The 24,918-nt window shown below is 34.0% G+C and overlaps 1 protein-coding gene across 1 annotated transcript; it reads left to right on the top strand.

The window, feature by feature from the left end:
• The first annotated feature begins 670 nt into the window (after positions 1-670).
• Positions 671-24,912, top strand: LOC126741153 (uncharacterized). The gene is made up of 3 exons (XM_050447497.1): positions 671-906; positions 9,904-10,612; positions 24,703-24,912. Exon 2 carries the CDS (start codon positions 9,924-9,926, stop codon positions 10,608-10,610), a length of 687 nt encoding a protein of 228 aa, XP_050303454.1. The 5' UTR covers positions 671-906; positions 9,904-9,923; the 3' UTR covers positions 10,611-10,612; positions 24,703-24,912.
• Positions 24,913-24,918: the final 6 nt, after the last annotated feature.

The following is a 24,918-nucleotide window of genomic DNA, read 5'->3' as shown; positions in this document are numbered from 1 at the left end:
ATAGCTGGCACAAGAAGCACACACGTTCAAATGGTTTGAGCTAATTCCATAAAAAGAACAGCATAAGTGCCCATGTTCATGGTTACTTTTGCCATTCTTTTTATGTATTAGGAACAAAGTTGGTCTTTATGCTTTTCTTTTTATGTTTTTGAATAAAAATATTTAATGGAGTATGCACTTGTGCTTTTTTTAATTAAAAAAAATCGTTTAAAAAATTTTTTTTTGGCAATTTTTTTTTTTTATATGATCAGTCAATCCCAAAAGATTCCAAAAATGCAAAAAACAGAAATTTAAAAAAAATCGACTTATGCTCTTCTTTCTTAGCACGGCAGTATTGTTGTGAAGTTTTCTGTATATGCAAAATTATCTTCCTAATGTAGATCTAAAAGATCTATAATTTTTATTTAAGATACTTTTAATAAAAGTCATAATTATAATTCAATAAGTTCACGAGGATCCGGGACTTTTTTAACACACAGTATATATAAGATATGGATCCATTTTTTGTCAGTACACACCTATATTTGTGTTCTGTGCTACACACTTTCTTGTTGCCCGGTACAAACTACGATGGCTACTGATCTATTTAGCGAATTTTGGTTTAGGGGCCTATGGTTTATAATCTGGGGCGAAAATGGCATTATGTTATGGCAACATTGCTTTATTTGAATTTAGCGCTACCTAACCTAAAAAAAATGAGATAATAACAATAATAATATCACTGAGCAGGAATTCAACTCTTGCAATATCTGTTTTTAAACTGTGATATCAATTTGGTAGTATTCTCAGTGTTATCATATATTAGGCTTTTGTTTTAAACGTATTCAACTTTTGTTGGGCAGCAACTTCTTTTTTAATGCCCTATACCAGCAACTAGTGGACCTAATCCAGTAATCCATTTATTTGGTAGGTTTATTTAATATTTATACAAAATACAAATAGAAAAAGATTTTATTTGTCAGTTTTGTAATTAAGTTACTATTTTGTGTTCCCTTGTTTTAATATGACAAATAGGAATGTCTTTCGATTAAAACAACCATTTGCCTGCACCATCAGTAAACTGTAGTACAGGTGAGACAACCCTTTTAAAAACCTTAAGCAACTATTTAAATACCTGTTGCAATAAATGTTAAATATTTAATGATCCTAAAATTAAAAAAACCTATACTTGAATAGGAATGCAAAAACATTAAAACATAAAGAGAAAATTAAGAAGAATATTTAAAAAAACATGCATACATATGAAGTTATATACGTTCAATGGGGATACCAGCTTAGATAAGGGGGCAGTGCAAGAAAGCAAGAAAGACAACCGGCATGCAGAGAAATACAGATAAATAGGCAAAATTAATCAGAGACATGTAAGAAGTTTTTTTTTGCAAGTATGTACATATAAAACAAAAAAAATCAATTATTATTTTGATCCAACAATATTTTTTAATTGACTTGCTTAAAAAACCTTTGGAGTTGTAATTCCTTTAGTTCTTGGGAGACACTGTTCCATATCTGAACAGCAAAAAATTTAAAAGAATGTCTAAAAGCTGCTGATACAACAAAATCATTATTTCGAGTTACATGAGAATGGAGAAATTCTTGATGCTGGTGTCTCAAATATGCTGGTTGTTCTCTTTTTGTGACTCTGTATACAAACATGTGCAGCAGTCTTCTATTATTTGATTAGTGTTAAGATATGGTGTTATGTGATGTCTATATGGAATGTTATATGCCAATCTCATGCAGGAATTTTGAACTTTTTGAATGGCCTTTTAGTACTTACATACAATAAGGAATCTCTGTAAAATACATCCCCATAATCGAACAAAGACAAAACCAGACTTTCACAAAGTAAATATTTCTATTTTGGGGTTAGAAATGTTTTTATTTTACAAAGCCTTTTTAAGCTGCCTTAATCTTAGATATGCAGCTTTAATTTTGTTTTTAACATGAGATTCAAAACCCATGGATTGGTCAAAAATTATACCCGAGTTTTTTGCTTCTGATTCTATTGGAATTTGTGTATTATTCATTTGAATAGAAATGGTATTTTTTATATTTTCCCTTAATGTATTATTTGACAACATTATTAATTTTTGATTTAGTGGTGTTCAACTTAAGGTTATGATTTTCTGCCCAAGCATTTAGGTTTAATAAGTTTTTCTTGCACTGTATTTAAATTTTCGCAGCTTACAAGTATGTACATTTGGGAGTCATCAGCATATTGTTGTCATCTCAAGTACTTTATTGTTTCCTGCATGTCTGCCACATATATTGAAAAAAAGCAGGGGTGAGAGTATCAACCCTTGGGGTACCCCTTGATTACAGGGCATAAATGTGGAAACTTTGTCTTCAGAGATCTGATTAAAGATTCGTTAAAAAATGGATACCGTCACGTTACACACCAAAAAATTGTACTTTTGTTTATAATAATTTGTGATTTATGGTATCGAAGGCTTTACTGAAGTCCGATAATACCATACAAGTAGGATGGTTTTGTTTCTCGTTAATTCTTGTCGTACTAAAGCCGTCGAATTGTAAAATTTTTCCTAAATCCAGATTGGCAAACCCGAATAATAGATAGAAAGAAAGAAAGAAATTGTGCTATATTACGTAAGACAAAACAAAATCTTGTGTACAAGCATCCTAAAAACTAAAAAATTCCAAATTCACTTCAAATTTCAAACATAACATCTAAAATATTTTACCATAAAATTTACACTCATTACCAAAATTAATTATAACAAATCAGATTGAAAAAATAAAAAAAAGCATCTTTTTGATAAATTTGATTAAAAAATAAGTAAAGCTGTCAATAAAACAGAATTTAGAGGAAGTAAATTAAAATATTTAATAGGAAACAAAACTAAAACACTAAAAAGATGTCAGAGCAGAGGTAGGTCACAAGGTATCATTAAAAAAATCGTCAGGGCTATATTATTCCCTGGATAATAAAAGTGATTTTAATTTCTTTTTGAATTTCTTAACTTCTAAAATTTGTCTGATACATAGAGGAACATGGTTGTAAATTTTTTTGCAAAGGTATATAAGTGAGTTCTTGGTGAGGGAGGATGTAGGGATTGGTAAGGGAAAATCGTTAACCTGGCGAGTCATATGACCAGTGTTAGAGGGAGGTTTAGGACATTTATGAATAAGAGTAGCTGTTTCTAAGATAAAAAGAGAAAAAAGAGTTAGGATTTTTTGAGATATAAAGAGAGGTTTACAAGAATCTCTTAACCCAGCGGAACATAGGTATTTAACTGCCTTTTTTTGAATTACAAAAATTATGTTTAATAATCCCTTGTTGCTTAAACCCCAAAAGGCAAGCCATAACGAAGGTGGGACTCAATAAGAGAAAAGTACATTGAACGTGCAACTACCCCTCCCAGCTCATGCCCCTCCATTCTTACTGCAAAGCATCCAGAGGATAATTTTGATGCAAGATTTAGGATATGATCTTCGAAGCGAAGGCGACTATCAATGGTAATACCAAGGAACTTACAGCTTTCTTTGTTTTGCAAGGGGGAGTTTTCACTAAACATAAGGCCCTGAACGTCACACTTAAATCCCATAATAAAGGTTTTGCCCACATTAAATGCAAGCCTGTTTGCAGCACACCACTCCGATAAAATCTTAAGATCCTTAAAATCCTGGGCTCTAACATTATCAGAATCTCTATGTCATTTTATCTCCATAAAATGGTGGTATCATCAGCAATCTGAACCACTTTGCCCGTTTTATATTGCCACTTTGCAGTTTTAATGAACCCAAATCATTTACATAGAGCAAAAATAATAGTGGTCCTAACACTGAACCCTGAGGTACTCCAGTTTTAAGGGATCTGGAATCGGATAAACATCCAGATACTCTAACTCTTTGGGTACGATTAGACAGACAGAATTCCAGCCATTGCAATGACACACCTCTAAAGCCATAATTATTGAGCTTAGACAGCAGTATTCCATGATCTACACAATCGAATGCCTTGGATAAATCGCAAAACACTGCCGCCGCGGACTCTCCAGAATTTAAGGACACATAGACACAAACACACACACACAAGCCGAAAACAGCGTCATGAGTCCCTTTTCCCGTTTGAAATCCAAACAGATTTGCAGATAAAATGCAATAATTATGTTGCAAAAAAGACAAAATTCTGATTTTTGCAAGTTTTTCAATTATCTTGGAGAGGGTTGACAATATAGAAATTGGACGGAAATTACAAGGCTCACTCAAATCTCCACCCTTATAAAGAGGGATAACTACTGCCTCTTTCAAACATGCTGGAAAGATGCCATTATTAAAGGAATTGTTTATGGCACAAGCTAAGGCTTTCAACGCTGAGTCAAAAGGAGTAGTCATTTTGATGATATCCTATCAGCTCCAGCTGATTTATGGTTTTTTAAGCTTTTAATTGCATCTCTAACGTCAGTAAGGCTAACAGGATAAAAGAAAAAAGAATTTTGAGCTGACACTTGTTGAATATAATGTGGAATATTACAGTAATAATTATTTAAATTATTTGGTCTTACTTCTGGTTCTGAAACTTTCTTGTGAGAATGCCTGAAGTCATTTATAATTGACCAACATTCTCTCTGCCTATTTGAGGACACATTCAAGCGGTCACTATAATATTTAACCTTTGCTGCTTTTATCGTCTTTCTGTATAGACTACGATATTTCTAATGATAAAGAATAATGTTTGCATTAGTTGTATACTTGCACAACTTAGCCAAAAAATGGAAGTTTTTAGTTGAATTTCTGAGGCCTGCCATGGTTTTCTATTTTTCATTTTAAGCCCTTTTTTAGGAAAACACTGATTGATCTTGTCACATAGCACATGAAATATTAAAAACGGGTCAGGAGCCATTTCAACTGCATTCCAATTAACCAAAGCTGTAGTAGAAGAAAAAACATTGAAATTCGCTCTGCTGAAAATTCTTCCTATATAATGAGATGAAGGAAATACAGTATTGCATGGAATCCTAGCGAGAATGGCTTCATGGTCAGAAATACCAGATGAGAGTACTCTACATGACATATCATTTAAATTTGTACACAAATAATCAATAACAGTTGCAGATGAGGATGTTATACGTGTGGGTGAAAGAACATGCTTCTTCAAGTCATAAGATTCCAATATACTTAAAAGGGATGTATGATATGATGGCAAGCTTACATCAGTGAAGTTAATATTAAAGTCACCAGCTATGGAGTGTAGAGACAATTGGGATAATAGCGAATCAAGTTTGTCCAGGAACATACCAATATCTCCTGTGGGTGGTCTATAAACACAAAGAACATATAAATTAAATCGCTTACAAAAACAATGGGAGAATTCAAAAACCTCGAACAGAAAGCTATCATGCTTATTAATTTTACAGAAAAAAGCTTCAATTGTTTGTTTCACTAAAATAGCTGTTCCTCCATGTATGGAGCGTTGCCGACAAAAAATTAATATAGGAATATAATCAGATATTAAGAAACATTCGTTAGGCTTTAACCAGTGCTCAGTTAGTAATACAATATCAGGAAAATCGCATGAATCAAGTAAAAGATGAAGCTCGTCCATTTTATTTCTTAGAGACTGTATATTTAAAATAAAACTACTGAAACTTTTCGCATACTTATTTTCAATGTTATTTATAGAATGTGAGTGAGCTTCATCTTCTGTGTATTTATCTATAAAAAAGAATCCCTATCACAGTCAGTATCTAGAAGTCCAGGTTGATTACTTGGTTTTATTGTGGACACATTTTTTGATGAAATGCTACTTTTGAAATGTTTTAAAATATGGGTATACAATAATGATGCCAAATCTGATCCAAAGTTGCTGGCATGATTAGACTCTAACATTCTATTTAGATTAATATTATTTGCGTAAAATATTCTATAGAGAGTCTTATTGCTATTATAAATTACATTGTGGTTTGGATACATGTAAGGGCTTGTCATCACTAAACTATTGCTATGTAAATGTATAAAATTTTTTGAAATATCGATTGATGAGCAAATACCATTTAACATTCAAATCAACATATCATTTTCTGTAAATTCCTTAACCCATAGATGATGTAGTATAAGTCAGTTCATTGTTTGTACTTCCTGGCTTCAGCAAACATTGGACTTTGTAGTTAGCTTCAATATTTAAATATTCGGCAAAACTAAATATCCGGTTATAAATGTTTCTCAGTGACCCTCTCAGATATAGCTGGCAGTATACTTATTGGTCTTAAATCTGAAATTTCCTTTGGCTCTACTATTTTAGCTATAGGTTTTATGATTGGCTCTTTCCATATTGATGGATATTTTTGTTGTAAAATGCATTCGTTAATAATATTGACCAATGGATTCAAGCAAAACTGCAGATATATTTTCATATCTTTAATCGACAACCGGTCTATTACTTTTGCGCTGGTTTTAATAGTTGAAATAATCTTAAATAAGTTATCTTTATCTACTATTTGCAACTTTGTTTGTTGTTAGAATTATTATTTTTATAATATTCAATGATGCCTTGGTTGGTTGTATGTGGTAAATTACTAACATTCTGGAAATAGTTTTGAATATCATGGGGATTACATAAATTAAAAGGGAAGATTCGGATATGTTTTTTTTCTTATTACAATTTTACAAATTTTCACAAATTTATGCCTGTCTAAGGAAGAAGCCACTAAAAAAAACTATTTTTTTTCTCCTTTTGACAGATCTTATATAATTTCGTAAGGCACCTACATAAATTTTATATCACACACACATACAGTGGTGGCAACAAATTAGAAACGATTTTAAAAGAATATTTTATTCAATGTTTCAGTTCTTTAAAATAAATTAAAACCAACTTGTTGTAAAATTTTGATTGTTCATCACAACAGCAATATATAATTTATTTATAGACATTCCACTAAGAAATTTGTAAGGAATGCAGAATATAAACAAAATTTATAGATAACACAGTTGGCCATCTACTTAGAAACGACGAAAATAAACGCGCGTATAGTTCATTTCAAACCTTTGTACTGGTAACAATTTGTGTTTTTTGTATCTACAAGCCTTGCCTTTGCGTCTTCCACAGTTTAAAATGGGTAGAAAAAAAATTGTGATCCGTCAATGCGTAAAATAATTTTTACGCTAAGGGAAAGAGGTTGGACTTATAGTAAAATAGCTGACCACCTAAAATGTTCAAAAAAAATGGTTTTCTATGCACTCAAACACATAAAAGAACATAAAACGTACGAAAATATTCCACGCAAGAGAAGATCTAAAAAACCAGCCAACGAACTGATGAAACTATTGTTCGAATGGCTAAAATGAATCCATTTTTAACCTCCAACCAAAATTAAAGAAGAACTTTCTCCAGCTATCGCGATATCATCACGAACTATAAGACGACGACTTAATGAGGCCAACCTATTTGGACGAGTATCCCGCAAGAAACCACTGCTAAAGAAGAAAGATCGCCAGGCTAGATTAAAATTCGCTAAGGACCATATTAATTGGACCATAAAAGAGTGGAAAAAAGTATTATGGTCTGATGAGACAAATATATAATAATAAATCGCATTGGTAGTGATGGTAGAATATCTGTGAGAAGACCAAGGGGTGCGGAAAATAATCCGAAGTATACAACCAGCACAGTCAAACATGGAGGTGGAAATATAAAATTATGGGGATGTTTTTCGTGGCGTGGTGTTGGTCCATTAGTGAACATTGACGGTATTCTTGACCAAGAAAAATATAAAGATATTATGGAGAACCACATGTTGCCGTTTGCTGATGAAACTTTGCCGGTGTCTTGGGTTTTGCAACAAGACAATGATCCCAAGCACACGGCTAAGTCTGTAAAAAAAATGGTTTGACGATAACCATGTTGATGTAGTTGATTGGCCCTCATGTAGTCCGGATCTCAATCCCATTGAGAATATTTGGAGAGACCTGAAAAAACTTTTAGAACATAATAATATTAAAAACCTTAAAGATCTGGCGGAAGAAGCAGAGCAGGCGTGGAAATCGATACCACTAGCGAGATGTCAACATCTGGTAGAGTCATTGAAACTGTCATTGAAAATAAGGGGTTTGCTACAAAATATTGATTTATTTAGGGTTTAGAGTTCTTATTTTGTTTTTTTAAATTGATAATTCTTTGGTTTCCAATTAGTTGTCCAATTCAATATTTCTATAAAAAATTAACTTTTTTTTGAAAGTATATATGTGAAGACAAATCCACTAAATTTATGGTAATATTAAAGGTAAATGTTAGTTACGACAGGGCGAGAAATTTAAGAATAAACAATTTTACTTACAAAAGATTTATGATTTTTATTAATTTATTCACACTGTTTCTAATTAGTTGGCCACCACTGTATATGTCTTGGCATAGATTAAATAATATATTTACAAATAAAAAGCTACAAAATACCTACACCCCAGATCTCATTTTAGTAACTCAAAGCTGCTCTATTATGTAAAGATATGCTAGTTATATCACTAACATGAGACTAAACTTAAGTGGAAAAGAGTTTCTTTCTCTGTATCATTTAGTTTAACTGTAGTGTACATTTCAAATAAATAAATTATTATTACTTATTAAGAGCTTCTAGTTGCTTATTTATCCAAGGCATTTCACACAGTTTTATGTTGAAGGATTGGAAGATATTCAGTGTCTGTCTGATTTCTGAATCTGGAAACGCTAAATAGAGGGTTGTTGTTTTTCAGAAAAAGCAAAAAAGCTCATTAATTTATTCTGATATTAGCTAGCCAATGGACAACTTTGTTTTTTTTTTGCTTTAAAAGTTTTTGTGAAGAGAAGACAATGTGTGGTCTTTTATTAATTTAATCATACTTGACTAAAAAAAAACCAACCAGTCAGTCAAGGTCTCATTAAACATATGTATATATAATTTCTTAAAAAGCTACGCGTGTTTCGCTCCTATCGGAGGCCTAGACTACACCTACATAGATCACATTACAACATTACAACTCCTTGTAGTAGTTGTAATGTGATCTGTGTAGGTGTATGTCTAGTCCTGATGAGACCCTGACTTGGAGTTTTTTTTGTGTGGTCTCTTGGAGAAAGAATGGATGATATATTTCAATACTTGACTAACCTCATCAAAGATCTTTTGAAATTTCACATCTTTGAATCCTGCTTTTCAGTATATGTATAAATAACATTGAATCTGTCTTGGAAATTCTTGTTTATGATGTTGATCAGAAACTATATAAATAGATTTTGTTTTCTTTTTTCTTCAGATTTCCGTTCCTCTTTTGACAAATCATTAAAAATATTTTAAAAAATCTAGCAGTACAACCAAGCTTAGTTACTTTACATAAGGTTATTCCAGATTACCTAAAATGTTTATAAAAACGTTGAAAATAAATAAATAAATTAGATAATTTCTTCTATGATGCCATTAGCATCTTCTTTGGAGTCCCACAAGTTGCCGAGCTTTACTTTTTATTTTCTGTTATTATCTTTTATTGCCTGTTAAGAACTGTTGCAATTATCTCGGGGTTTAAACTGAGATTCACCTTTCTTTATATTTTACAAGAAGGATTTTATATGTTATTCCTCACAATGAGTATCGTATCGTCTTTATCTCTCCATCATATTGTTCTCTGAACTCTGAGGTCGTCAAAAGCATTTCTCATAAAGGATCATAAGTCTTTCATTCATGGTTGTCCTCCTTATTCAATTAACTTCATGCTTTACCATTATATACGACATGTGACAAATTCTCGAATAATTATGAATTTGTGGCAAATATTGTGACTTTGGGAGAAAATTAATTAAAACCATAGCCGTAATGTCTTTTACTAATTCAGCTCGACTTGAGAACCAATTTAAACACTTAACATATTTATACCAAAACCTTGTCATGATATAACGGAATATTTTCTATGTTTCAGATTGACCTTCAGTAGTAAAAATGGAGAAAGATAAAAGCAGAGGTCTCAAGCACATAAAGGACAAGAGAAAATACAAAGGCAACTCTGTAAAAAACCCTAAGTATGTACCAACAAAAACTCAACCTAACTTAGGATCTAACTGGGAGAGATATGAACATTCCGATGAAGACGAGAAGGGTTTAACTAATAGTACCGACTTCAAGCTGTTGTCTAATGTCCCTATAACCACAGGAAGTCATTTTCAATTTAGGCATGATCAACTTTACGAAGGTCGTGATGAAAATGACTTGTTTTCCTTAAATTTGCAAGCGCTTCATAGGAGTATGTCGACTATACCATTTTATGAACGAGTTGGCATTCCCAAAGAGTATTTTCCCGAAGAAGAAATAATAAAAATGGAAAAAAATGCCCAGACGGCATTAAAATCTTATGAACAATTTCTTAAGCATAATAAAGATCTTGCTACCGAGCTTTCAGAAAAGTATAAAAAAATATTGCTGAGTAAATCGTCAGATGATGAGCCAGACCTTGTCTCTGACGATATTAGCAAACACGACTCTAATGTTCAGGGAAGCAACGCATTATTAGAAATGATTGACGATAATTATGAGGCAACCACTGACTCCAAACTTGAACCGTCTGTAACGAAGAATTCAGAAGAAGAAGATTTAGAAGATTGGCTTGAGGATATTTTAGATAAGGAGTAGCAGTAAGATTTTTTTTTAATTATTAGAGCGGGAATTGAGAGAAATCATAACACACTATGGTTAACTTTTATATTCTTGAAGATACGAGGATGGTTGAATTGACAAAGTTGAGGCATTGTAGAAAGATCCGTCTGCTTTAGTTTTGGGACGCCTTATATACTATTATGTCAATCGATAGCGAATCATTTTCTAAATTTTTGTTTTTGTTAACGAATTTATTTCTGACCTCTAATTAGCATTAATTGGGTTGATACCGAGGCCTAACAAAATACAAAATATATTCTAACAAATTTAAGTGTAGATATATAAAACAATCTTAAATATTTGATTTGTCTGAAGCACTCTTATAAAACTATTTTAGTTACCCTTTGATATATTAACTCCACTGCAAGTATGGACTACTTCTTCAACGTCAAATTTTATTTTAATTATTATTTCCAAAACTATTGGTTTTAGAAACTTATTTTTAATTACAAAGTTTTATAATTTTTTGTGCTTTATAAAACTTCACCTTAAATTTTTTTTTGACATTTGTTATCTTGGCAACGGCTATTAAGTTCGTTTTTTTTTAAATACGGACCTGCATTTTTTATTTCCCTTAAAATGATGTGTCTCATTCATATGTTTCTCAACGTATTAATAATACAACGTCATCAGGAATCTCTCCTTAGTGCGGATCTGACTTTTTTAATTGCTCAAAACTTTTAAATGTTTATTCTTTTCCTCATGATTTAAAATTTAATTAACTAAATTATGCTTATTAAACTAGTGGTTATTTGTATTAGACCCGATGAATCATAATCTAAATATTTAAAAAATTTTATATTAAATTATGCTACTTATTGATATTATCCATTCAATTTTGTTGGCTGTGACAGTAGTTGAAGTCTGCGTTGTCATGTTTACCAAACAAAAATGATATTTTTAACCGAGTTCATAAAGCTTTCGCGTCAGCTTTTATTCATGTTAACATTGTCCGAATTACTAAAATAGTTTATATTTTTTTCTTTTTTGCTTGTTACTTTTTTTATTTATTTCCTTTGGTTTATTTTTGTATCAAAATGAAATTTTCAAATGAAGAACGGCTAGATTTATTGACAAGAGCATGTTTTTTTAATTAAATTTACGGGAATCCCCATTTTACAAAATGTACAAAATAGATTATTACATAATAGATAACTTAACCTAGTGAGTTGATACCATGTAAGTGAACTACTACATAAATCAATGTTATGAGCGTTTAAGACACTCAGAGATCTATCGATAGGAGAATGACGCCATATTCAGTTCTGTGCATAGGAACATGATAAAGGTCAAAACTGCGTAGAGTTCTATTTGGAACATTGAGACCCACTTTAGAAAGAAGGTCAGGAGCATTAATTATGCCATTAACCAGCTTAAAGACAAAACAAAGATCAGCGTTCACACGCCTTTTGGCCAATGTATCCAGGTTAAGTCTTACTCTCACGTCCTCACGATGGTATTCGTTAAAGCTAATGCCCATTCTAAATGCAGCACACCATAAAAATCCATCTTGCACTCTCTCAATCATATCTATTGAATTCTGATATAGAGGAGACCACAATACTGAAGAGAATTCAAGATTAGATCTAACCAGTGAGACATAAAGGAGTTTATAGGCTTGCAGAGAGATGTGAACTATACCTGTTTACAGCACCCAACACTCTTAGTCCCTTTAAAGTTATTTTAGAGATGTGATGAACAAATCTCAGATGCTCATCGAACCACACGCCCAAATCCTTGACTACATTCACATACTGCAAGGAATCTCTTCGAACCACTATGAAATGATATGTAGCAACATTTGGAAATATTGAGCCTCAATCCGTTCATCACTGACCACTCACACAAAGCATCAAGGTCTTCCTGAAGTTTGGCTATATCATTCGCCTGCTTAATCTGCATGTTGAGCTTCAGGTCATCAGCAAACATACTTACAGAACTATGATTGATCACATTAACAATATCATTCACAAATAGATTGAAGAGCAGAGGGGCACAGTGAGATCCCTAAGGAACCCCTGAGACTACATTAGTAGGTGCAGAAGTACAGCCATGAACTTTCACACTCTGAGTTCTTCCTATCAGAAAACTCTTTAGCCATTTTAAGAGGGAGTCATGACAACCAGCACTTTCCAACTTGGCCAGCAAGAGACCAAAGTTCACCCTGTCGGAGGCCTTGGAGAAGTCGGTATAGACCGCAACAGTCTGAACCCTCCTCTCCAAAGCCCCCAACAGATCACACTCGTATTGAACCAAACTGCTGGTTGTGGATTTCCCAGAAGAGAATCCTGACTGTTTTTCACTAATGATTCCTTTGCATTGCCATGTTAGCTGACCGCAAACCAAACTATCAAACAATTTGGCCAATGAGTTTTGAATACATACTCCACGATAATTGGCAATATCCCCCCTATTGCCAGCCTTAAATATCGGCATGATGAAACTGTGCTTCCAAGCTTCTGGGAAGGTAGAGTCCTGTAAAGACATATTAAAGATCATCTGGAGAGGCCTACTAATTGTATAAATACAGTTATTTAAAAAGACATTGGGTATATTACCTGGCCCACAGATAAACTTATTAGGTAATTTCTGGATCTTAGAAAATACCTCCGAGAAAGTGAAGCGTCCAACAATAATATTCTGGGAACCAAATTCAAGAGAATCAGGAATGGGATAAGTAGAGTTGTAAACTGTAGCAAAAAAACTTTGAAAACAAATCAGTAATTGCTTTCCTAGATTCTGCCATTTCCTGGCCCAAAAACATCGAATTGGGAAATGCATTGCCCTTTCTTTTGTCATTGACAAACCTCCAAAAGTAACGACTATCATCCACCACTGACCTCTCCACTTTACCAATATATTCACTAAAGCAACGATCGTGTTCTACTTTACATCGAGATCTAAGGGTCGAAAAATGAGCATAAGAGTCAGGTGAGGGAGTAGACGTATATTTCCTGTATGCAGCCTTCTTTTTACAAATTAAGTCTTTAAGTAAAAGACTAAACCATTTAGGAAAAGATGAAGACCTTAGTCTCTTTTTAGGAACATACAAATCAAGGCAATCCTGTAAAATATCATTTAACTTACCCGCAGCACCATCAACATTCAACCCATCAAAATTCATACTCCAATCAATAGCCCCCAAATTAAAGTTAATGGCCCCAAAGTCGGCATTCCGAAAATCGAAATAAAATTCATCAAGCATTAGTGAAGATGAGTCAGTTTGAATATTAATATGATAAGAAACGTGGTGCAAACTATTACTAAAAATGCAGTAAACAGCAGCTGAAATATTAACATTATGCAAATCAGAAAATACTGAATCTAAAAATGTGTTATTTGGTACGTTATTGCATTGAAACATATTATGATAAGAAAACATTTCAGCTAATACTCGGGCTGGATAGTGTTCATTGCAAGCTACACAAACCCCATCAACATCATTTGACCAAATCGCCTCAGGTAGGTTATAATCACCGAACACCAGCACCGATGATTGTTGGTAGCTTTCACAGATTTCATGAACTGACATCCCATGTAACTCGTACTTATCGCGTGTAGCATTTGGTGGTATATACACTCCACCAAATCAAATGACTTCTTGCAAATATTTACTTCTACATATACTTGCTCCACTGAGATGTAAGGAGTAGCAATTTTTCTAGAACTAAATTTATTACCAACTGCTATAAGCACCCCACCACCTCTAATCTTTGTACTTGATTACAGGCTATGGTCAGTGCGGTAGATGGTATACCCAGGCACAAGGATTTCACTGTCAGAGATATCCTCATTCAACAAAGTCTCAACTAGGATTATGACAGAATAGTCAGACAGCTCCATGATGAAATTGTTCAATTTTAGTGCGCATACCAGCAACATTTTGGCAGTAGAGGCTTAATCGTTTTTTGAGTTGTTATCACCATCTTGAGACACATTTTTCAACGGCACGATCTTGAGCACTTCGATTTTGTTCTCCATTATTAAGGCGAATCGAAAGAGTAAGCCTTAGTTCCTTAAACTGCTTTCTCTGGAGAAAAGTCTGATCAGGACCTAATTCAACACCAGTGTCAATATACACTCTGCTCCTCAAAATCTTCAATGCCACTTGCTCATTAGCAAGAACAGCCTTGATAGGTCTCACTCCTGTACCCCTCTTCCCAACACGAAAAACTTTACTAATTTGATCCTCTGGTCTGTCCTCCACCACGTTCTGAAGCAACCTTCTAACTTTGTTCGTATCAAACGCCACTCTCTCTCTCTAGCATCCTCAGATGTCGACTCAGTCACATTGTACAGCATGATGTTCCTAGATCGCCTCTTTCGCTCTTCAAATTTCTCAAAAAAATCGCCACCTGTATCTGAGGCAATGAGTGCTCTGTTTTCACCTTCACTCTGAGAATAAGATCTAGAAAAGGCTACTTGAAGGTCACTTACCGCCTGTTTCAAGGTAGATACTTCCTGTTCCAGACTTTCAATACGCTCTGATTTTTCTTTAGTCAGGTTGCGTATTTCCTGCAAAGTCTCATGCAATTCAGTTCTCTGATCAAGCATAATATTGAGCATATTTGAAAATAATGCAATAACATCTTTGGTGTTCACATTCTGTTTATTCAAAAGAGATGACATCTGGTCCTTAACTCCATCAAAGGGAGAGGTCAGGGAACCGCCGACCGGGGCTTTGAGGGAATTGCTATTGTTGCGTCTTGTCCCATTGGTGACAGTCATGTTGCCGCTGTTTGAATTAGATCTCAATGGTTTAGTAGAAACCTTGGGTTTAACACCCTGCGAGCCACTTGTACTAGGTCCGCAAGCACCCATGGAGACTCCTGACTTCAGTTCTGACTTCAATACTTTACATTCCCAATCATGTGCACCCGTTTTTTCGAATGTCGAAAATATCAAGTCAAATTGCGCATAACTCAATTCCGTACATCCCTTGTAAATCCATGTGCAGCACTTTTTGCACTCAACAGCATGTTGATTTCGTCTGATATCACGTTCACAAATCGAGCATACATATCGATCCGCCATCCTGTGGTTAACCCACGATTGAGAAACTGGGCCCAAGTGTAACCCTACTCACAAGTGTAAACCCAGCTTTAGATGCTCGTCTGACATGTGACCTCGTGAAGTGAGGCCCAGTTTAAAGAGAGAGTGAGAGAGAGAGAGATTGACTGGAATATTTGACTTAACAATCAAAAAAACTAAAGTCCAATGAATCAATAAAAAACTTGCTGGAAAAAATTAATAGGAAAACAGCAATTTTCACCTTAATCAGTGTCGGAAACTTAACACATTTATTCACAGCGGACAAACACACCTTCAACTTCACTTTTCAATAGTTCTCAGGATAATCAAACTTTGTTTGAAATAAAAGCGATTCAAATTTATCTTAATCGGATTTTTATTTCGTTAAAAACACAGACTGTACATCACTGGTTCAATTAACATTTATCACGGTATTAAAACACATAAAAAAGTAAATTCTGCTGATATAAAATATCGTTACAATCCACGACGGCCACGGACTTAAACTTATGTCATCGTAACGAATAGTAATCGAAAACCAAACTAAACTAAATAACCAAATACGTACAAAATATTATTTTTCAAGCCGGGAAGAAGATACTCGGAAAACCGTCTGGCTCTTTTCGCAAGAAGAAGGAGTTTTCGTGCGGTCAAAAATATATTGTACTTGTTTGTATCTGAGCCACTCGATTTGATACGAACTGATTAAACTGATTTGCCGGTGACCTAATCCAACTTAACACCACAGTTGAATCACACCATAAAATCATTTCATCAAAATGTAGCACCTTTGATTCTAAAACTTCCTGAACCAGTTTTGAGAGTAATAATGCAGCTGACAGTTCCAATTTTGGTATAGTTAAAGCTTTTATTGGTGCCACTCTACTTTTAGCACATAGCAATTTAACCTGCAAACAACCTAAACTGTTAACGGTTCTGATATAGACGCAAGCCCCAAATGCATTTTGACTTGCATCAGAAAACCCATGCAATTCCATCCTTTTTGGGTTTTCACATGACACAAATCTGGGAATTAAAAGACTATTAAATTCCAACATTTCACTTTTAAACCTTAACCACTCATTCCTTAACTCTATTGGAATTTCATCATCCCACGACAATTTAAGCAACCACAGTTTCTGTACGATGATTTTAGGAATTATGATACTGGCACTTAGCAAATCCAACGGGTCAAATATCCGAGCGATGTCAGAGAGTATTTTTCTTTTACTTATCACATCATTATTCAACGAAGATTCAATTTTATACGTTTAAACGTCCAAAGAACAGTTCCAAAATAATCCTAATGTTTTGGTTTTTCCACCTTCACCTAGATCCAACACACCATTATGCCCTTCTATATCTGGATTATCTGGATCCATCTGACTCAAAAAAGGGGAGCCTGTTAAGAGTTAACCTGTCCTTGTTATTGGAGCAAAACTTTCTTAACTCGAAACCTGCTGATATTAAAATACTAGAAGTCTTTTTACACACCTCTATTGCCTCTTCTAGAGATGAAGAACCGGAAATGAGATCATCCACGTAAAACTCATCATTAATCATTCTAAAAGCATTCGGATTCGGACGCCTGGTAGTCCAACGCAAGCTGCTTTAGACACCTGACGGCTAAAAAAGGGCTAGATGTTAAACTAAAAACTTAATAACTTATAAGTTAACTAATCGTAACGAATAGTAATCGAAAACCAAACTAAACTAAATAACCAAATACGTACAAAATACTACAAAATATTATTTTTCAAGCCGGGAAGAAGATCGGAAAACCGTCTGGCTCTTTTCGCAAGATGAAGGAGTTTTCGTGCGGTCAAAAATGTATTGTACTTTAATATTATTTAAAGTAGCGAATTTTCTTAATAAACTTAATAAACTCACAAAAACAGGTAAAACAGCGGGACAATGTTAACGTTCTTGCACCATAATTCCTAAACCATAATTTTCTAATGCAAATGTTGCACTTCAAATGTACACAAATTCGTATCTAGAAAGACGGCTCCCAAGTTTTACAATATTCGAGATCGGCGTTGTACAAGGTCTCTGAACAATTATAAATCACATCGTTGAATTGGCAATAACGGTCCTATAAATTGGCCCGCAAGATCGCCTGATATAACACCCATGGATTTTTCCATATAAAATTCAAACTACGCCTCAAAATTTAGAAGACCTAAGTTTAAAAATAAGAGAATCGTGCAATAAAGTTTCCGCAAATATTAAGGAACATTCAAAGAAAAATTGTAACCAATGCGCTTAAATGTTCGCCATTTCGAACATTTAGATTAATAACAATTTATTTCAAAATTATGTATTGATTTATTTTCGTTTATTATCATATTGTTCATTAAAAATAAGTTTATTATAAAGTTATTCAGATCATTGTTTTAATATTTATTTTTTAAATACCTTCTTTAAATATTGATGTTTAACATTTAGTAGCAATAATGTTATTTAGCAGATGATTATTTAATAAATAAATGAGACAACTAAACAAATTGTACAAAAAGGTTATTTAAAAAATCAAGTAATTTTGTGCCTAAAATGGCATTATTATCAATATTACCAATTTTATATTATTTTAGCGTTTATAAATAACAACCAAAGAGATAAACTTTTTACTGCATTAATAAGAAATTAATCTACAATTAAAAAAAAAAAAATTAGGCTCGCATTAAGGAAAAATTCCCGATGGTTATTAATACGTCGAAACGTTGATAAACGTATGAATGAGATACATCATTTTAGAGGGAATAAAAAATGCTTTCAAAATAAGTTTTAAAAAATGCATGCCCGTATTTAAAAAAAAGAAGTTGATAGCCGTTGCCAAGATACCAAACGTCATAAAAAAAATTAAAGGTGAAGTTTTGTAGAGCACAAAAAATTAGAAAACTTTGTAGTTAAAAGTAAGTTCCTAAAGTCAATAGTTTTGGAAATTAAAATTAAAATAAAATTTGGCGTTTTTTATAAATTACCCTGTAATTCTCGAATTTAACCGCCCTCGTATCTTCTCCATGGCAAACAGGACTCCCTGTATATGCAGAGGAAAGTCGCCTAATATGGGAAGGTTTTTTTTGAAAATAGTAAAAAAATTGCATATGTTCACAATTGGAAAAATCTCGTAGTGATATTATTTTACGCCAGGACAGATGATATATGTACAAAAACACTCAAATTTAATTAAATAGGATCACTACTATTATGTAAAAAAAATGCATCTCCCCAAATTACGAACCTGTGGGCACCTAAATTGGGGAGGTCGAATTTTCATATACACACACCTTTGCAGAATCGAGTGATCGATTCAATGGGTTGCAAAGTGTATTTAAAAAAATATGGATGTTGTTTTTAAGAAAATAACTATAACATCTACTAAGATACATTTATTAAAAAACAAATTTCTTATAAAAAAAAATTAATTCAAAAGACACGATAAATGGTTAAGTCCTCAAAACATAATTTTTCTTTTTTTGCTGCTGCAAGTAGGGCATTTTAACACCACTACGGCCTTAGGACCAAGATCCGCGCATAGTGTGTGGGCCCACTTGTAACACACAGTGCAGCGAACCCAATCTTCACCTTCGTGGTCATCTGAATAAAGACCACTGCAGTAAATGCACTCCGCATCTTCATCAGACATTGGGTCGTCTGCAGAGTCATCCATATATTGGGCTTCGCCTTCTTCATCAGATGATTCTCCTGAAGAGTCAACTTTTTTCCCCTTTTTGGGCTTACTTGGTTTTACAGGAGCTACAGCTTTCTTTTTTTTGAGCTGTGGGTTTTGTTTAGTTTTCTTGTTTTGTGACTCTTTCAAATACGTTTTATATGGCGTCCCCGTAATATGTTCTGCTAATCCGGAACGGGCACTTTGTTTGCCTGGATTTAAGACTGGCACAGGGCTTACTTCGCTAGGAATAACAAACTTCTGTTGTTTGGGAGTTGCCGGTATTGCGGGACTGTCTAACTGATTTTGACCAGAACAAGAGTTCTGACATTGTAGGCCGGATGGACCAGGTTTAGATATGTCCTCTGTAGAACTGGTTGACACTATTGGATGATTTCCTAAATTCTCATCAGGAATGGGATCATTTTGTAGAGCTTCCATATGTGGATTTGGAACTGTTTGATCAACAATTGTGTTAAGAAACTCGTGTGATCCAAACTTATGGCGATTACAGGGAAACAAGCCCGCCTTTTCAAAACCTTTTGCAGCGATTTAATCAGTCGCCGCTTTTTGGTAAGCATTTCCAAAAAGCTGCCCAATCTGGTAAACTGTTACCACTCCCCTATCAGCATGATTTCGAAGCCACATGTCGATTTCTTGTGCATAGTGAGTTTTAAATGGTGACATAAAAGAAAGATCTAGCGGCTGCATCTTGTGCGAACTGTGGGGAGGGAGGCACACTATGTAAACGTGATTACTGCGAGCTAGGTTAATCACCTCAATATTTCTGGTATGTGTAAAATGACCATCAAGTACCAGGACAGCTGGATTATCTGCTGTGGGCTCTACATGCTTTAAAAAATGTTTAAACCAATCGGTAAATAATTCCCACTGGATCCATCCTGAAGGGTGACGGGTAAAATGGACCCTAGGGGTGTTCCGTCCATAAGTTCTTGCTTCATATTTTTACGCGGAAATATCACTAGTAGAGGAATGAAGTGACCCGCGGGGTTCATGCATGTAACTATAGTGATAAGTGAACCTCGTTCGGCAGCTTGCAAAGCACCTATTTGCTTTTTACCCCTCAACCCAACAACTTTTGTATGTTTGTGTTGAACCACAGTAATCCCCGTTTCATCGCAATTATACACACGTGATGGGGAATGCTTGATCTTTTCCATAATGGGTTCATAAATATCAAAGAACCTCGAAAAAGCTTCGCGTGTAAACCCTTTTGCTCTTGCGTAGGAAACGTTTTGGGGAGTTCGGACGGAAAGCTTTTTATGTCGTCTCATAAAATTTCAGAGCCATTTTTACCAGCTTGCTCCTTTTCTTTAGAGAATGGATTCTTTAAATTGTTCAGTTTTGCCAGCTGGTAAGCCAAGCATCGCACATCTCTTCGCGAAAGACCAAAACATTTTTCTTCCATTTCAAGGCAATATGCAACCAGTTCCTATTCTAATTCTTGCGGTAAAATCGGATTTCTACCCATTTTGGTTTTAATTACATCATCAGGAGAAGTGCCTTTATTTATAGCATAATGTTCTAAGGTTGTCTGTGGAACATTAAAGACCCGAGATGCTTTATACCTACCCATTTCTTTATTTCGCATAGCTTGTACCGCCGCCTTCATTTGAACAGGGTCCCATGTCTTTCGTTTTGGCATCTGCAAATAAAAACATGACATACTTAGTTGCAATACATTACTTAATGGTTCCTAATATGGGGAGCCCCAAATTAGGACTCCCTTAACTCCCCGTTATAGGAGACCCAGTCCTCTAAGGTTTATAACCTCAAAAAATAAATACTAACTTTTTATTATTTAAAATAAACGTAAAGCATCAATATTTTATCTACAAAGCTTCATTCAATAAAAAAACAAATCCTTAATCACTTACCTTGCCGTAGTTATTAATAATAATAATAATAATAATAATTTCTTTATTGCTTTCAAGATCTAATTTAAATAGACAATAGCAACGTCACAAAACGAACAAAATTAAAATTTGATAACATCTACACAGTACATACTGCTAATAAAAATAGTAAGAACAAAAAGATAATGTTGGACATAATATTGGGTGCATTACCTTACCACATATATCTCAAGTATGATACATTATGAAAATAAATAAATTAATAAACAAACCCTTAATATTAATCATAATACACATTTAAAATTGTAAATCGAAACTATAGATACACTTGCCCAACAGATACCTTGCAGTGTCTTTTCTAAACTTCATGATATTTTTCTCTTGCCTTAGGGCGAAGGTAATCTATTATATGTTTTAATAGCAGCAAAGGCAGGAGATCTTTGAAAAAAGGCAGAGTGATGAGTTGGGACACTCAGTTCAGCTCTCCCCCTTGTCACAATAGACATACCCTCAGCATAATGATCTTCATTAGTTTGAAAAAGATGCAGGTGTTTCTTTGCAAAAATAGCTAACATAAGAATGTAGAGAGCTGGAACAGTGAGTAGACCAAGCTTAGTAAAATAAGTCCTACAAGACGTTTGTGGTGTGAGTCTGAGCATGCACCTTATGATCCGTTTTTGTGCTATAAAGACTGACACGGCGTCAGTTGAAGATCCCCAAAACATCACACTATAAGTGATTACAGATTGGACCGATGCATAGTAAATTTGCTTCAGACAATTTAGGGAAAGCTCTTCTCGTAGACGCCTTATTAACGCGCAGAAACTATTTAGTTTTTTGCCAAGAGTGTCTATGTGTGGGACCCATGTGAGACAGGAGTCAATTTGTATACCAAGGAATTTTAAGGAGGCTATCTCTTGAAGAGACTTTTTTTCAAACTTTACAAGTAGGGAATTTTGAGGTAAAGTTTTGGAGAATGTCACTAGCCCGGTTTTATCAGCATTTAGCTTCAGAGCATGATTGTCACACCACTCCTGCATCCTCTCTACCACCTGAGAAGCTCTGACAGATAGTTCTTCAATCAGATGTTCTGACAAGATTATGGAAGTGTCATCAGCATATTGGTTGATAAAACACCCTGGAAAACACTCACTGAGACCATTTACATATAATATGAATAGTACTGGGCCTAGGATTGAACCCTGAGGCACTCCCTGTACCACCAAGGATGACGCTGAGTAAACATATGTACCATTACCAGAGCCAAGGCAAACTGTTTGTTCCCTCTGATCTAAATAAGAGGCTATAAGTCTGGCACAGTTTCCCCTCAGTCCACAATTTTCAAGGATTGACAGCAGTAGACCATGGTTGATTGTGTCGAATGCTTTCGATAAATCGAAAAAGAGTCCGGCAACTTTTTCTTTTTTGTCAACATTTTCAATCACAAAGGATATAAGCTTGTAAACTGCCAACTGGGTTGAATGATTGGGCCTAAAACCAAACTGGCTATCTGAAAGAATAGTTTGCCTTTTTAAAAAGTTCATAATACGGATATAAATGACTCGCTCAAAGATTTTTGATATTGAAGAAAGGAGAGATATTGGTCGATAGTTTTCTACATCCTCCTCATCACCCTTATTTTTAAAAATTGGAAGAACTTTCGCCTTTTTTAGTTTAGATGGAAAGATTCCCATGTGCAGACAGGCATTGATTATGTGAGCTAGAGGCACATCTATATGGTGACTAACTTTTTTGAGTATGTTTATTGGTATTTCATCAAGACCAGCAGAGTATTTATTTGGCAAGGCTGATAGAATATGCTGAACTTCCTTTGAATCTGTGGGAAAGAGGAAAATAGTGGGGATGTGGCTTCCTTTAGGCAATTGACCAGAAATTGAAGGAGTAAGAGATGAAGCATTAAATTTCTTCAAAAATATGTTGGCTATCTCATCCAAATTTTCAATAATTTCATTATTGCTAGAATTTAGGGTGACAGGTTTAGATGACTTTGACTTATTTGAGCATTGATTGAAAATAGTCCAAGCAGTTTTAGTTTTGTTATTTGAACAGATAATTTTGTTTTCATTTAAAGAAGTTTTATAGTTATAAATAAATTTTTTATATTCTTTTTTTTCTTTTTTATATTGATTATAAACTGCCTCACTATTTGTTTCCTTGTACCATACATACAGATCTTTAATATGACTAGAATAATTTTTAATTTCAGAGTTTATCCATTTTTTATCAGGATCCTTTATTCTGTGGCTACTTAGAGGAAATGTTACATTAAAATAGCAATAGAAAATATTATAAAAGCAATCATATTTTAGATCGACTTCAGTGCAGTTATATACATCTTCCCAGGATTCATGTGTTAAAAGATCATTAAACTTCTTAATGTTGTTTTCTGTGTATGAACGTTTCTTTATAAATACTGGCTTTTTACTCTCTTTAGGCATTTCTATATGGAGTTTCTGACCATAATGATCTGATATATCTGAGAATAATGTATTACTTGTTACCTGACATTTAGCCAAGTTGCTGAAAATATTATCAATTTGAGAGCCAAATTGTCCTACCACCCTAGTTTTACCCTTTATGTGTGGTGCTAAACCATAGCTAGCTAATAATTGTTTGGTAACAGAGGAGTTCTGATCGTTTACTAAAAAATTAATGTTAAAATCTCCACAGACTACCAGATACCTGTTGGCCATGTATATAGTGTGTAGCAACTCATCTAAAATAGACAAGAAAGTACTAACATTACCCGAGGGTGATCTGTACAGGCAAACAAAATAATAAGACCTATTTAAAATAAGACACTGACAAACGCAAAATTCACACTGTTTTTCAACACAAGTTGTTTTAACAATTAAGGGATGGAAAACTGTATTTGTTTTTGCAAGGCTGGTAGTTCCTCCTCCTCTAAACTCAGTTCGAGATGAATAACAAATTGGTCGATAGTCCATTGTAAATAATCATAATCCATAATGAAAATGTAAATAAAATAAATAATAAAATAATGAAAATGGATAACACGAATAAACTTTATAAATATTTAGGTTCAGATAACGTGGGATCACGCTTTCATGTTTTGAATAAAACAGGTGTTCATTGCTGCAGTGTAGGCATCCAGACATACTCTACAAAATAGAGTGCGTGCGATTAGTCGTATACCCTCACCGTCTAAAATTTTAGATCTCCCCAAATTAGGAAACCTCCCCATATTAGGCGACTCTCCTCTACTTTCTTTATTTATTTTAATTAAAATAAACTAAAATATGATTGAAAATTAACCTGAGCCTCCCATCTATTTAGTTATTATGTATTTGTTCTTTTTTTTTTCTATAAATATAGTACATAAAGTACGAAATGTTTTGATGATTTGATTTTTTTTTAAATTTTTTGTTGTCTTTACGAACTCCATATCTGTAAAATACTTTATTGTTAATGAAACCAACAAAGTAAATTTTTCTCTCTCTTTTAGCCTTGATAAAGACAAAAAATAAACAACGTCGAAACGTCGGCCAATTAAAAACTGGAGGTTTGATTTGTTGTCCTTAATCCCGCTATTTATATTTAATAATACATTCTGAATCGTCCTAGAATTTGGTTTGTTTTCGTACCTATTGGGAGTTGTAAATAAATAAATAGGATTTAGTGAAAACAACGCATAGGTGAACTACACTTCGAAATTTCCTGC

This window comes from Anthonomus grandis, chromosome 10 (genome assembly GCF_022605725.1).
Source record: "Anthonomus grandis grandis chromosome 10, icAntGran1.3, whole genome shotgun sequence".
NCBI lineage: Eukaryota > Metazoa > Arthropoda > Insecta > Coleoptera > Curculionidae > Anthonomus > Anthonomus grandis.
Note: the sequence above shows the minus strand (reverse complement) of the source record. Positions and strands in the feature narration are given on the sequence as shown.

What these genes read in the sequence shown, in the direction of transcription:
- LOC126741153 (XM_050447497.1), top strand. Translation starts at nt 9,924, where the DNA reads ATGGAGAAAGATAAAAGCAGAGGTCTCAAGCACATAAAGGACAAGAGA.